The sequence below is a fragment of the Myiozetetes cayanensis genome, unplaced genomic scaffold, assembly GCF_022539395.1.
Source record: "Myiozetetes cayanensis isolate MyiCay16 unplaced genomic scaffold, myiCay2020 scf5-8, whole genome shotgun sequence".
NCBI lineage: Eukaryota > Metazoa > Chordata > Aves > Passeriformes > Tyrannidae > Myiozetetes > Myiozetetes cayanensis.
The window spans coordinates 100,445,940-100,460,770 of record NW_026087742.1 but is presented as its reverse complement, the minus strand read 5'-3'; the positions used below and the strand labels follow the sequence as shown (position 1 = coordinate 100,460,770).

General features: G+C 37.6%; 2 protein-coding genes across 4 annotated transcripts in view; both read left to right on the top strand.

Moving 5' to 3' along the window:
• The window catches only part of RBBP7 (RB binding protein 7, chromatin remodeling factor), a 436,269-nt gene that overhangs the window by 75,714 nt on the left and 345,724 nt on the right, over positions 1-14,831 (top strand). The gene's annotated exons all lie outside the window — the stretch shown is intronic.
• CTPS2 (CTP synthase 2) overlaps positions 1-14,831 on the top strand; it is a 62,462-nt gene that overhangs the window by 13,316 nt on the left and 34,315 nt on the right. For all 3 annotated transcript variants that reach the window (XM_050331916.1, XM_050331915.1, XM_050331917.1), the window contains exons 10-13: positions 1,185-1,273; positions 2,016-2,110; positions 2,934-2,996; positions 3,604-3,647. In XM_050331916.1, the coding sequence (XP_050187873.1) occupies positions 1,185-1,273; positions 2,016-2,110; positions 2,934-2,996; positions 3,604-3,647 (291 nt within the window). The remainder of the gene's footprint in view (positions 1-1,184; positions 1,274-2,015; positions 2,111-2,933; positions 2,997-3,603; positions 3,648-14,831) is intronic.

Here is a 14,831-nt window from a genome sequence, read left to right as displayed (position 1 = left end):
CCTATCTGCAAACAGCTTTGTGTGCAGCTGGTCTTAATTTTAGTGGGGCTTCTGCATTAACAAGCATGGGAGTTGATTGCTGAGCTCCAGTGCGGTGCCGAAAGGTTAACAGACAAGGGCTCCTGCCGTACTTACCTACTTGTCCTAACCTCCTTTAAGTGTTTTTGTCCAAAGGCTCTTGATAGAATGCCGTGCTCTGAAGGAACTGCTTCATCTGAATGATGAAATGTTGATGCTGCTTGAAGTGATAAATGTGCCTGCTCAATATCTTTGGCAAGGAAAACACAATTAAATTAAACTGTAATTAGTTTCTTTTTCCAACCTCCAAGCATGATAAAATGTCCTTTTAGTAGATCCTGTGGTATTCTAGTATAGAATAACAACATTCAGAAGTAGTTCTAGAAGGCAGTCCTGTCTGTCTGGAAAAGTGTCAGCAAACTTCTTGTCAGGTTCATTTCTCTGCACACGGGTGAGTTCTGTCAGTTCGGAGGATCTCATTTTTGTGGAGGACGGACTCTACAGCAGGATGTGATTAATTATGTTATTCTGAGGAGAAGACTGACAAAACCCAGAATCAAACTCTGATCTTTTGTGTTCCTCAGTGCAGTACATAGCCATCTTACTTCACTCTGGTGGTACATCAGGAGCTGTGCTGCTTAATAGCACTAGAGATTCTAATGCAGTATTTTTAGTAGAGCATAGATGATGTGTCTCCTTTCTACACAAAACTCCCCAGAAATGCCTTTTTCAAAGACAGTGAAGGTTTATCCAGTCTTATAATAAACTAGATAAACTGTGGCACCCAGAAGGCAGGAAAGTGAACATCCTGGCTGTCAGGAAAAGGTCAGCACCACTCCTCGACTGGTTCCTGTTTTCCGTAGGAAGATAACCTGGGCACACAGTTATGTCAAGCATTGTAGCAAGTCTGATTGCCTGGAGGATGCCAAACAGGACTGTTGGCAGGCAGAACTTCTGAGCTATGTGCAAAAAAGGGGCATGGATTGCTGCAACTGGAGTAAACACTGTCCTCAAAGCAAGTACTGATTCTTCAGTGAAGTTGTTACAGGTTTATTCGGAAATTCACTTGAAATGCTTAATAATTTTTCTTAATGCTTCATTATATACTATATGCTGTTCTTTCAGTGGAAGAAAAGACCATTTTGTTGCCTATTTTTCTTTATTAGTACATAGATTCAACAGAACTTGAACGTTCTACAGAAGCTGAGAACTCAGTGAAATATCACCAGGCATGGCACAAACTGTGCAAAGCAGAGTAAGTGATGTTGGGTATTCTGTATCCCAAATGCAGACCTTGATATTGATTGCATATGCTGAAAAATGCTTCAATAAATCAGGTAATTTTTTGATGCATCCAAACTTCTGTTTACTTATGTAAAGGGATATATTACGTGGTTGGTGAAAAGCATCAGACATAGCAAATGAAGTGTCAACCTGTACCCTCAAACTCTGCTTTAATCTCTTTAGGCAAGTTGCAGTTGTTTGGTTGTTGGGTTAGGGTTGTTCTTGTTTTGGTTTTTTTGGATGGCTGGACATTCTTTACAGTGCAGGTCAGTTAAAGGTGCTTGTAAATGCTTTTGACACTCTGCAAATGTCTCTGTTAAGAATCACTGCCAGGATTTCAATTTGCATTTGTAAAGGGATATTGTTTGTTATCAAAATGCGTTTAGTTTCTATATTATTGCTTAGTAGATGCATAGTTGTGGTGTTGGGATCCTAGATTAGTGAATATGTAGGTAGTTTATTTGAGCAGTATGTATTTAAGCAGTCAGAATTTCACTGTGAAGCATGAGGCTGGTCAGAAGAGAATTGGGGTGGGTAGATGAAACAAATCTCCGAAGTTAGAGATAAATTCTTTGCATTTGGAATGTTCATACAAAACATGCCTTTCATGCACTGTGCTTGCTTGTTTCCTCAAAAGTCTTCAGTTTGTATGGATTTCCTTCTCCTAATGTGATTCTACATGTTGATTCTTTTATATATGGCTGTCATTACAGTGGCATTCTGGTCCCAGGAGGGTTTGGAATTAGGGGAACAGAAGGCAAACTCCAAGCTATCTCCTGGGCAAGATCAAAAAAAAAACCTTTTCTTGGTAAGATTGTTAGAAACAGAAATTACTGTGTTTTGGAGATGTATAGCAAGCTAATTGATTTGACTAAAAAAAATAAAATTAAACCCACACTAAAGAAGGATTCTGTCTTAGGGAAGTACATGTGATGTTGTGGATATTTGCCATGTAAGTATCGCCCAGGGTCATAGTGGTGTGCTACATCTGTATAAGGAAGGAAATGAAGACTATCCCTATTCCCAAGGTTTTATTTGCTATGTTCACATTTTAAATGGAGAGTCTTTGCTTCTCATTGTAATTAAATCACTATAATTCTATATGTTTAATAGTGTGCAGAAAACATGGGTGTCTTTGTTGGATGCATTTTTTACATTATTTTGTTTGATTTACTGGTACATTTTATTATGGTAAAGTAATCTCGAAGTTATGGCCTATAAGCTTAGTGCTGTTTGTGTAAGTGCCTCTCAAGCTTACTTTCCTACTACACATTTCTTACGATTTTTTAAGTGTCTGAGTAGCTGCCAAAGCAAACTTTGAATCTGGATATACCCAGGCTTTCAGCTTCTGTTTGTCTTTGCAGTAATTATTGGTAAAATAGACAGGAGGAAAAAAAATCTTTGAAAGGGCTTAAAGCACATAATTGTGTCACAGGTATTTACAGCATGCCAAGTTTAAAGTGTGAATTTTAGTTTGAGCAGCCACTTTTGATTTAGCTTTTTATAAGTCTGCGCATATACTCTGAGTATCAAGATTTCAAAGTAAAGTCAAAGACTGAAGAGCAAGTACTTAGTCAGCCCTGCTTTGTCCTGTTAAATTCAGGGGCTTTTGTTGTTTTTTTTTTTTCTAGGAGTTTGCCTGGGAATGCAGTTAGCAGTTGTGGAATTTGCAAGAAACTGTTTGAATTGGAAAGGTGAGCTCAGTATGCTAGTGTGAATATGATTTGCTTAGGAGAAATTTTATTCTCTATGTGATATGTATGTCTATTACTAGAACTATTTACAGGTCCTATGGTTATTAGATACTTAGCTCTTGTAGCAAGATCATTTTCAGCTATGTACACTGTGCTACCTCTCTGTGCAATGGAGTCTGAATTCTTTATTATGCAGATTGCTTGAAACCTGTTTCTTGATCTAAGGCGTAGGAGAAAGTGTGCTTACAGTTCACCTCTAGTCTCTTTTTGAAGTGTGCAGGTGGTGAGGAGTAAAAGTGGTTTTCTCACTTGCTTTTATTAGCCAGAGGAGACAAACCAGAACCATTGCAGCAGTAGTATGAAGAGATTTAGCTCATCAACGAATTTCTACTACTAAGAGCTGGGAGGAAAGAGTTTTGGAAAATAGGAGAAGGGATGTGTCTGAGGTCATATGCTTCCTGTGCTTGCTGCAGAAGTGGTGCAGAATGTGTTTCAACACATGATTGTAGCTTAAATGCAGACAAGCCCTGAAATGCCACAGAACTGTTATGAGTTTGTAGTGCATGTAGAACAAATGTACTATATTTACTTTGAACTTCTTTTTTAGATGCAAATTCTACAGAATTTGACCCAGACACAAAAAAGCCTGTCGTAAGTACAGTTTTTCCTGCATATGTTTTGTGAACATACATCTTTTGTTAAAAAGGGAGTTAACTCTGTGTTAGTTAAGATCTCTGTGTATTTTGACGTGGTAGGACATGAGGTGTTTTCTACTGTCCCTATTTAATATTGTTTGAAAGGGTATTTTCTTTTTGACAGTGTCTTACCATTACCTGGTTGCTTTTGTGAATTGCCTTAGCTTTACTTTTTTAATCTTTGTGATATTTTCCTTGGCTGTAAACTGATCTGGGGAGTAGACAATAATGATTAGGTTGGCTTTAGTAGGGAATAAAATCTAAAAGGAAGCTGAAAAGTGTAGCACAAAGCTTTTATCAAAATAGAAGCTTATATAAAAAAGAAAAGGATTAAATGGAAAGGGTTTGAAAAATTCTCGTATTTCCTTTCTATGAAATGCATAAATAACCACTACACCCCTCCCCCTGACTCTAATCTTACAGTCTTCCTTTTGACAAAAATCTCAATGCTGTAGATAGGGCAGGGCTTTCTGCATCATATGCTGATGGTAGAATTTGAGTGAAGTTCATCACATTGTCATTGTAGTAAAACTTAAAAATTATTAATGAACAAGGGTTTTAAAGAAAATGAAAAAAACCCAGAAAAATGTAAGAAACAAAGCAATATCTTGGTGTAAGGTGTAAACAGCTGTTCTAGTGATAAATTACGTGGGTTGCTCATAGTGACCTACTGTTTCTGTATGAACTTCCTTCAAAAGTGTTTTGCTGGGATTTGCAAGTAACACTTCTTTTTTTCATGCCTGCTTAGTCTGAAATGTGCGAATAGGAGGGTTTTGAAGCATTTGACCTTTTTGACAAGGTTGTTTATTTGCATAGGAAAGATAACCTAGTCTGAACTTTTGAAGGTAAATTAAAGACCTAAAAGTTTGTGTGAGACTTGCTTCTAAAACTTTGTGGTATTTGGAGATGTCTTCAGATGAGCAAAGGTAAACTTTTGCGGCCTTGCCATCGTATAAGAGGTCTCTTCCTTCCTCTTTCTTGAATTTGTGCAAAACCATACTCTTTCACCTTGAATTGAGGGTTCAATTTCATGATAGCAGTATATTGTAAAATGTGGAAGATGTTGAACGCTTACTGTAAATTTTTTGGCTAGCAAGAAGGGAGAGTACAGAAGACTGAATCTGGAACATCTTTGTTTTTAGAGCTTTTTGAGTGCCAGGTTTCTATAATTGTATTTAACTGGATGATTTGCAGTTTGCATTCAAGGGCAGGTAAGGTAGATATGTTAAAGAGAAAGTTAAGTGGTCATAAAGTTAAGGAAATAATGGAATGACTGTATGTCATAGAAGATTAATACATTGTTTACAAGGGAAGCAGTATTCTTGCAGTGTGTATTATGGATATTCTTTTGTTCTGAGCTGCATTAAGGTTCTGAAATTGGTTATGATGAGTCATATTTCAGCATCTTAATCTGATCTTTGACATTTCAGTTCTGGACGAGAAACAGATGTAAATCATTCCAAGGGGGAAATTTGCACTACCAATAATTATAACTGCTAAATAATCTGCCTTAGCAGAGTCCATCTGGTGCTAAAAACTGTTTAGATATTGCTATATATATCAATAAAAATGAATGAAAGAGAAGCACATTAGTGAAGCTTGTGAAATATCTAAGTGATGTAGATGTTTCTTTATGCAAGAAAGTCAATTGGAATGTATCAGCACCGATAATATCTTGTGATGCCACATATGAAATATGTAACTTGGTGGGGAACTGGAGGCCACCATAAAATATGCAACTACTTACATCCCTTCTTAATTTGCGAAGCATTCAGGTACTCAGAACTGTACTTAGCAAAGCTGATAGTTTCTCCTAAAGTACCTAGAAAATATCTTGGCCTTCTTTGCTTCCCTTTGTCTGCATCTATGGAAATTTGAATCTTTTTATTAGAAATAAAAACTGAGATTATCAAGTAATTGTGTACCTCAGAATTATGGAGAATCGCAGAACCACTTGGAAAAGACCTCCAAGATCATTGAGTCCAACTTTTGACCAATCACCACCTTGTCAACTAGACCAAGGCACTAAGTGCCATGTCCAGTCATTTCTTGAACACCTCCAGGGATGGTGACTCTATCACCTTCATGTACAGTCCATTCCAATGCTTGACAACCCTTTCTGTTGTCCAACCTTAACCTCCTTTGGCATAGCTTGAGGCTTTTTATTCTTGTCCTGTCACTAGTTGCCTGGGAGAAGAGGCCAATCCCCACCTGGCAACAACCTTCTTTTGGGTAGTTGTAGAGAGGGATGAGGTCACCTTGAGCCTCTTTTTCTCCAGGCTAAACAACTCCAGCTCCCTCAGCCACTCCTCACAGGACTTGAGCTCCAGACCCTTCACCAGCTTCGTTGCCCTTCTCTGGACATGCTCCAGCACCTCAATGTCTTTCTTGTAGTGAGGGCCCAAAACTGGACACTACTTCAGGTGTGGCCTCACCAGTGCCAAGCACAGGGGGACAATCACTGCCCTGCTCCTGCTGACCACACTATTGCTGATGCAGGCCAGGATGCCATTGGCCTTCTTGGCCACCTGGGCACACTGCTGGCTTGTGTTCAGCCATTGTCGACCAACACCCCCAGGTCACCTGGGCAGCTTTCCAGTCACTCTTCCCCAAGCCTGGAGCATTGCCTGGTGTTGTTCAATAGGGAAGGTGAGGGAGGTACATGAACTCTGATCACAGCCCATCAAGTTCTTGATCTCATCTTGGTTGAATATTTGCAGGTGATGTTCCCATTAAGTGTTCTTAAGCTTTTTGCTTTACTTTTTAGCCTTTTGGAAAATAATGATAGATGAATTATTAGTGTTCTTTGCAGGAAGATGGCTGTTCAGAAAAGTAATGCATTTGCTTGAGCGTAGTGCTTGGTATGAATTTTCTCATACCAGTGATAATTTGGTAATTTGGCAAATGAGAATTTCAAAAATAACTCCTTTAAAGGGAAACTGTATAGTCTGTGAACTGCTAATGAAGTGGATTCACTGGATGGACAAAGACTTATTTGTTTGTTCCATTTCCCTCGTCTTCCTCTATTATTAAAATTAGATTTTTTTTTTTAATGAGCCTTTTAATTATTTTCTTTGTCAATTTTGTCGCAACTGCATCTAGTACTGCTCTAAAAAAAAGACACTTTCCAGAAATAATTGTAATGCTTTTGTCTTTTTTTTTTCTTTGATTTAAAAAATTTTAATTGTGACCATTGTTCTTCATAACCTATTGCACCTTGTATAGGATCATGAAACTGAATTTATTGCATTGGATAAAACTGCATTTTCTATATACTCAAGAAATGCAGAAATACATTTTGCCGGTAGGTGACACTCTTAAAACATGTTTGTTTCTTGGTGCCCACGTTTCCTATTCGGGATCTCAGTAACCTGACTGAATTCCAAAATTTCTAAGGTTGTCTAAAAGATATAAAGGAACATGTCTCACTCATGCAAAAGCAGCTCTTAAAATTCTGTGACTGTACTTAGGTGTGTAAAGTGGCTACTGTAGCTTAGTAAGCAAATGTGCACGTGATGTATTTAGTTTTGAAATCAAAGCATGCTGTTAATTGAGATTTTTCTTTTCATAAACAAGAGAAAAGTAATAAATATTATGATTTTCTTCCAAGGAACAATATATTTCAACGACTGAAGCTTTTGTAAAAGAATGGCCTGGGAGCCTGTTAGAACATTCATGTCATGTCTAAGCATAATATTTTTTTGAGGCTTCTATTCCTGCATCACTGGTGTGGAGTACTTTATTCCTCATTTTGTGGAGGGGAAATTCAGGGATAGGAACCACGGTCGTATGGGGTCTTGAATGCACTTGACAGACTTTGCAATTAATCTGAGTCTTTACGTCCTTAAGTAACTCTGAGATCTAATTAATTTACCAAGGTAAAGGAGGATGCTGGTGCTAAAATTCAGTCCAAAATTCCAAGTTATCTAGCAGGATTAGTGCCTAATCTACTGACTACTTGCCTTAAAAAATTTCATTCTTCTCATTTCTCTTCTTTGACTAATTTCTTCTTAAAGTAAATAATAATGCCTATGAATTACTTGTGTGAAAACACATTTGTCACAGGAATCATGCAGCGAAAAGGTTAAAGCTGCACCAAAGAAAGGTAATGAATATTTTAGTTGCAAGAGCAATCCCTCAGTTTATATACAGAATTACCTATTACAGGAGTAATAACAAAAAAAGTAACATACTTACATAAATATAATTTAATGTAATGTTGCAGTTGTCATACTTGGCATTGTTACATTGTTACTGAAAATAAGTACTTCATGTTCTAAAAATTTGAACTGTTTGCCCTATGGCAGTGTTGTCTTATGTAATGATGAAACTGAACTGGGAGGAGTATTGGATGGTGTCCACTAGGGAACACTCCTCAGATGGAATGCTACATCTTTCTTTTTGTATGTTGTAGTAACTGTGTGATTTGAATTGCTCTAGAAGTCCAGATAGTAGCTCAGGTAAAGCAGGGTTTGTTAAATGACACCTCAAATGTAGCGTGAAATAGAAACAGATAGTTCTGAACTACTTGCAAGACATTTCAGCTGGAAAGTGTGGCTAGCGAGTATGCAGGAAACACAATACAGACATACTTCGTTATCTGTTAAATCTTTATTCCATATGTTTAAAATAATAACAAATCTGTGGGTTTAGGTGTACGAATAATGTAAACAAACGCCGGGCTCTTCTTCAAAGCAGTGATATTTGTTCTTGCAGGTGCCTTACTGTCCTGTGTTAGTTATCCTTTTTATAAGCATCACAAACTCATCGAAGCTGACACTTCCATCATTATTTTTGTCCAACGATTTAATTATGTTATCAAGTGAGAATTGATCCTGTTTTTTATAGGATGAGAATTAAGGAAAAAAAAAGAAGAATAAAATAAGTAGATTGCCATGACTGTTTCCCTATTAAGAACGTTCCCGAGAAGTGACACAGTAACAGTCAGTGCTACTTGAAGTAACATTGGTAGTGTTGTATTTACTAGTTTGACTGGTTAAACTGGAAGTACAGCTGGCTGTTGTCTGCCAAAAGTGTTAAGGAAGATGCGGAGACCTTTGGGAAATATCAAGTATCACTTAGGCGGGTTACTTCAGTCTTGTTGGGGTAAATTTGGAATGTACAGAACAGCAGGTGGAATAGCTGCATCATGTACACAGTCACCAATGAAAAATTAACATGCATACCACCCACTCCTTTATTAGATACCAATTTGGGCCCTGCATACACTATTTGAAAAGGTGAGCTACTGTCTTTACTCTTTAGGCCAGGATCTGAGAGTCTCTTTTCCTCCCCTTTTCCTCTCTTTGTTAGGGATACTGTATTCACTGTTGAAAAAATCTTTATAGTGTATTAAATCTAGTTTGGATTATTAGCTTCTTTTATATGTTGTGTTTGGTAAGAGTGCATGTAACATCCTGATGCAATGAGTATTCTGATAACAACCTGATTGGGCTAAATAAATAATATAAACCAAACTTGAAGTTATAATTTAAATTCTTAAAATGTTTTCTCTTTTAATACCTTATATCTATGTGTATTTTGTAGTGGCCTGTTAATGTTTTTATGTTGATTTATTATGGTACCATAAATTTTTGGAAACAGACAGTTCCATTTCCACATATCTAGCAAAATGGGTATGGTGCTAAATGATCTCCAGCTAATAAAAAACACATTATATTTCTGAATTTGCCATCACATTTCTATTAATTTTTGGCAATTAATTTCTAGCATGTTTTTTAAGGGGAAAAAACCCATACCAACCTTTGTGTTTTGTCAATAAGCCATTTCTTTGTAATTGAAATTACTAAACTGGATTACTGTAGTTCTCAAAATACTGGATTTTTCTGCTGGGTTGCCACTTATTTCAGACCTTTAGCAAAAATTGGTTTTGTCAGCTATCCAAAACACAGTATTTAGGGATTTGTCTAGCAAAAGAATCTAAATTGAGTTGTAATACGGTTCAGGAAAGGTTTGGCAGAGAATATACGTGAAATCAGAACCTAGATGTTTTTCCAGCTACAGGAAATGAGTGTTTCTCTAGCCCAGAGGAATCTCTTTATTTGGCATCTTTCTGGAATGGCAAACTTCTTTTATTTTGTGATAGTGGGAACTTACTCGAGATAGACATTGGATGAGATCCCTTGCTTTTAAATGTTTTCTACTGTTTTATTTGATTTATAGATTTTTCTTCTCTATGTTTTCTCGATTCAAAAGTAATTATTTAAACTGAAACAACAAATATTTTATAAGACGCAGATGCAATATTTTAGGTGAAATTTGGCTTACATTTAAAAAAAAAAAAAAACCAAACCATAAAATACCCTCCCCGAAACAGCTTCTTAGATTTTTTGCATTTTGTTTCATAAGTCTTTGTTATAAACTCCATGCTTAGATATCTTTTTTGGAACTACTGTTCATTAAATGAAGTTTTATAAGGCAAACCTTATTTAAGAATTATTTATAGAGTCAGTGAAACCATTTGGGCACAATAATCTACCTTGAACATCATTGCTTGTATTTCCTTTCTCTATCCATTTGGTAGGAAGCACAGTAAATAAATAAGAGTGTAACTTACCTTCAGGTACTGTGCAAATTGATTCTGAAGTAGGTTTTTCAGCCCCCCAATGGACAGTGCGCTGGTGCTGCCCTCCATTAAAGCATATTGAGTAAAATACTTCAGAAGGTTTTCATTGAGTAAATGTTCCATGTTTCTCAGATGTTGTCTTGAAGAATAACTGTAAACAAAGCACATAATAGCAGTCCTCAGAATTCAAAATACATCTGACATGCTCTTCATTGGTTTACTGACCATGTGAAATGATTAATACTTAACCTAGATGAAAAGAGTTGAGCTTTTTTCTGTAAAATTAGATCAACTCTGCCAAGAAAAGAAAGTATCCAAGTTAGATCCAAGGATTTGAAACACCCAGTATGTTTAGGTTATACTTACCTCACTCAGAATCTGGAGCTTTCAAATGTATTCGGCAGAAGTGAGAGTCTAAGATTGGGGTAACCTTTATAGTTGCTTGTATGCTCCACCCTAATTATGAAACTGCCATTTGTCACTGAGTCAGTGCACTAGTTACTGTGTTTTCAACAGTCAAAGGAATAGGATACTTTAGCTGTAGAAATGACTAATTTTTTTTATCTTTGGAATGTCATCATCCTCCACTGCACTTGAGGTAGGTTTCCTTGGTCTTTGTAGGTCATCCTGTAGAGTTTTTCTTTCTTGAATTTTTTGTATTTTACACTTCAAGATGAACCACACTCAAAGAAGCCTGAAACAGACTCCTATGGGAATATGTATAGCATTTGTCATTGTAGAGGTCTTTTTGAAAATGGTAAATATAAATTTGTTTTAGAAAGATCTAGATAAATAACATATTAAGAAGCTACTTGCTCTCTGTCTGAGTAGATAATCACCAATTGCAAGGACACTTCTCCAAATGTTGTGCTGTTTCTTAGCATGGGAAGGTGATCAATTTCCTCTGATACAAAATTTTGGTTGCTACTATTCAGAGTCAAAACATTCCGTGATGTGAATGAAAAAAGACTGAAACATTCTAAATGAGAAAGTTGAATTTGAGATTCTGAAAAAACTTCTTGGGAACAGTTTCATAACTGAGTATTGTGTTCTGCAGGTTCTGAATGCTCCATTCTGAATGTTCCAATTTGTCATATTCCATTGATGATCTGTGGGACATTTTGATATTCAGTCTGTGGTTGATGCTTCATGACCCAACACTGCTGATTTTGCAACTGCTGAGTTGCTGGCACTGGCTGTGGTTTCTACGTGTGGTTTCTAATCTGCCTACTGTCTGTTGTGTTCATTTTTTTGGTGTTTAGCCCCAGGCCCACTGATTAGATTTTTCACCCCATCCATCGCTTCTTGAGAATCACTCCTCAATGCATCACTTATAACTGAGCCAAGAGCTTTGTGAGTCTGTAGGAGATGGATGGGTTCAAAGGGATGTTTTTGGAACTTCAGGTATATGGGTGTAGGATTCCATAACAGGTAAGCAGGATGGAAGACCAGCAAACTGTGCTAGATGAATCATGTAGATATGTACCTTGCATTTAGCAGCCTGCTTGAATGTGCTTGTACTCACTTCCCAAAGTGTCAGAGAGATGAGAAGGTCCTCCAGAGATCACATAATTCATTCTTCCCTTTGCCCTGGAGGGGGATCACCAGTGTTTATGTTTGGATATAAGCTGAATGTATTCTTAAGTGCCTTAAATAGTGGAGACTCGACAACCTCCTTGTCTGGTCTATTCTTTGTGGTTCCTTATCTCACCATTAGACTATTACTGTATGTCCACAAGCCTTACTGCACTTAAGCCCTTTGCTTCTCCTGTCCCCATAGATAGGGAGAACAGACCTATCATCTTACTTCTTAAAATGGCCTTTAACATCAGCCAAATTCCCTGTCCTCTTTTTTCTTTTTGATACAGAAATCCTTGCTAGTTTAGTATTCCTTGAGAGTCCTACTTCTGGGATTTGCTCATCTTTTCTTGACTTTCTTCAGTTGGTTCCCATCGTGAGGTGCCATCTTCAAAGTTGTACCACTTGTTCACCACTCTGGGTCCTAATGGTTTTTCAGATTTAAAGCAGTTCCTGATGCCTCAGGAACTGCTTTATCCCTTTTGGAAGTGGTTCTGGGAAGCTGGTGTGCCTGATCTATATTGTTGACATTGCAAAATTTAAGTGTTCAAATTACTTGTCTTTGTACCTAATTCACCTAGTTGAAAATGTAGTAGTAAGATGCTTAGGACTATGGAAAAATTGTATTTTGAGCGATTACAACTCAAGGAATTCAGCACAATTAACTTTAAATTAACTTTAAAATTAATTAATTGTTAATTTGTTAAGGGTTCATTAAAGAACACCATTAATTGCAAAATAGCATAACCAGTTCTACTGAAACATCTTCCTGTGAAAGTGAGAGACCAATGTCTGGAAATCTGTGTGACCTGCTGATGGGTTGTGTGTCAAATCAGGGGAGGAATCCATTCTCCTCAGATCAGCTTTATTCACAAGGTACTGTAATCTAGAGGCTATCTGTGTGTGAGACTGGTGGAACTGGGATTTGTAGTTTGATTTTGCATCTCTTTGTTCTCTTCACTCTCATTTAGACTGCAGTGCCCTGTTCCAATAGTTTGTGTGACATCTCTGAATTCTGTATTGGAATCAGCCACAGAACTCAGTTTGACAGGTCCCAGTATGTTGTCTTTGCCAGAAGACCCCTTTGTAGACATCAGTTCTATTCTGAAATAGGTCCAGCTTAGTCAGCACAGCCCAGTAGTGGTAGAACTACTGATGTTATGAATTCTGGTCACTGACTAAGAATTTGAACAGAAGTAGGGGAACATAAGAAGTTACTGTTGCCACTGTTAGATGATGTGTGACTAGCAGACAGCAGCATTTATCTGTGCTATAGAACACCACTTGAAGCTCTGAAGTCTGTGCAAGCTGACTCCCAGTGTAGAAGCTGGAGTCTAGCTTTGGTTACAGTGCTTTGCTGCTATTGCTTGAATATATGAAAATATATCGTTCCTGCAATTTATGACATAATTGAATTGGGTTTGCCCTGTGCTAGAGAAATCATATTAGTAAGCACAGTAGCCTTTTGGAATTGACATTTTTATTGTAGCTTAGATACAAAGCCATTAGCAAAAAGAGAACTAAGTTGGTGATGTCTTGTAAGTCTGTTTAGGGATGCATGTCATGTGTCCCTGTGATGATTGTGGGTCATTTTCTTTCACTGATGGTGTGTGCAGATTCAATATTCACTCAAAATCACCTATTGGTGAGTATTGCCCTAATAAACTGGCGTATTTGGAGCAAGCAATTCCAATCATACTGGAGAGTAAGAGAATACAACATACAGGGATGATTGAAGTTTGGACACCACTGCTGGTGGTAGGAGGGGTGAAATTTATGGCCTCATGGTCATGTGCATTTAATGATGGATGAAGTGGGGTGGTAACTCAGCTGCTGTCTCTTTTGTCCTTCTCGCATCCTTCCTGCCAGCCACTGATGGCTGAATGGTATGTGAATCTGTGCTCCTTGTTTACCTGGACTGTAAATTGGGTTGGTCTACAAGTGGATTTCTGTGCCAGTCACTGACTCTGTTGGAAGGGACAGGGCATCTTCCACAAGGGTGGGGCTGTCACCTGAGGGTAGCAACTATCTCAATCATCCTGTTTAATCCTCCAGTTATGGGTTAACACCCTAACCCTCCAGTACTTTTCCACCTTCTTTGGTGTATTTTATTGTGGCAGCACCACTGTTACTTGTACGTGAGCCCAACTACTTTAAAGATAGTTGAGGAGTCTCTGTGACGTTTATGTTACAGCCTGGCTGCAGTATTGATATGTCTGCTGTCAAGGTGAAGTTTGCTGTAATTGAGAACATACATTTGTGGATGTTGTGCCTTTGAGAAGAAAGAGCAATAGGTGGCTTTGTCCTTAGTATTCACTTATTTCTACTTGTATTCTCCTTGTACATCATCTCTAGCTTCCATACATCTGTTACTAGCTTAAAGCCCTTCATTAACTTTGCTTACTTTCTGGGGTGAAAGTGCAGAAAGATGATGGGACAATTGAAGTAAATTGGGCTGGATGAGGGACTCTGTGGAACATACTATTCCTTATCTGATTTGCAAAGAAATCTTGCACCAGTGTCAAATAAGTTTGTTTTCTTATTGAGTAAAGTAGAGCAGAATTTGTATAGAACTAATGCTAGTACAAAGAATGTGCATGTGTCTATGCCTATTTTAAAGTACCAATTCCCATGCTGCATCTGAAGTGAAATGAGTATACATAAAATAATGAGTAATATTTCTTTTTAAATAGTTGTACTGTAAATAATTTGCAAATGAAGCTGTGGAGATGCAGGTGTCTGCTTCTACCATGATGTGTGTTCATTTCAGCTGTAAGAGCTTTGGTGAGTTCTGCAGAGGATCGGTGCTGCAACTGTAGTCAGTCATCTTCAAACATTCTTGACCTGTTTGAAAAAAGGAAAAGGCTTTAAAGTTGAGATATTGAGAGTCTAATACATGGGACCTTTTTCAGGCTGTATGTTGGCAGATGTTGGGAACTAGCTCTGTAGTGCAAATAGGGGAGTTGCAATAGAACT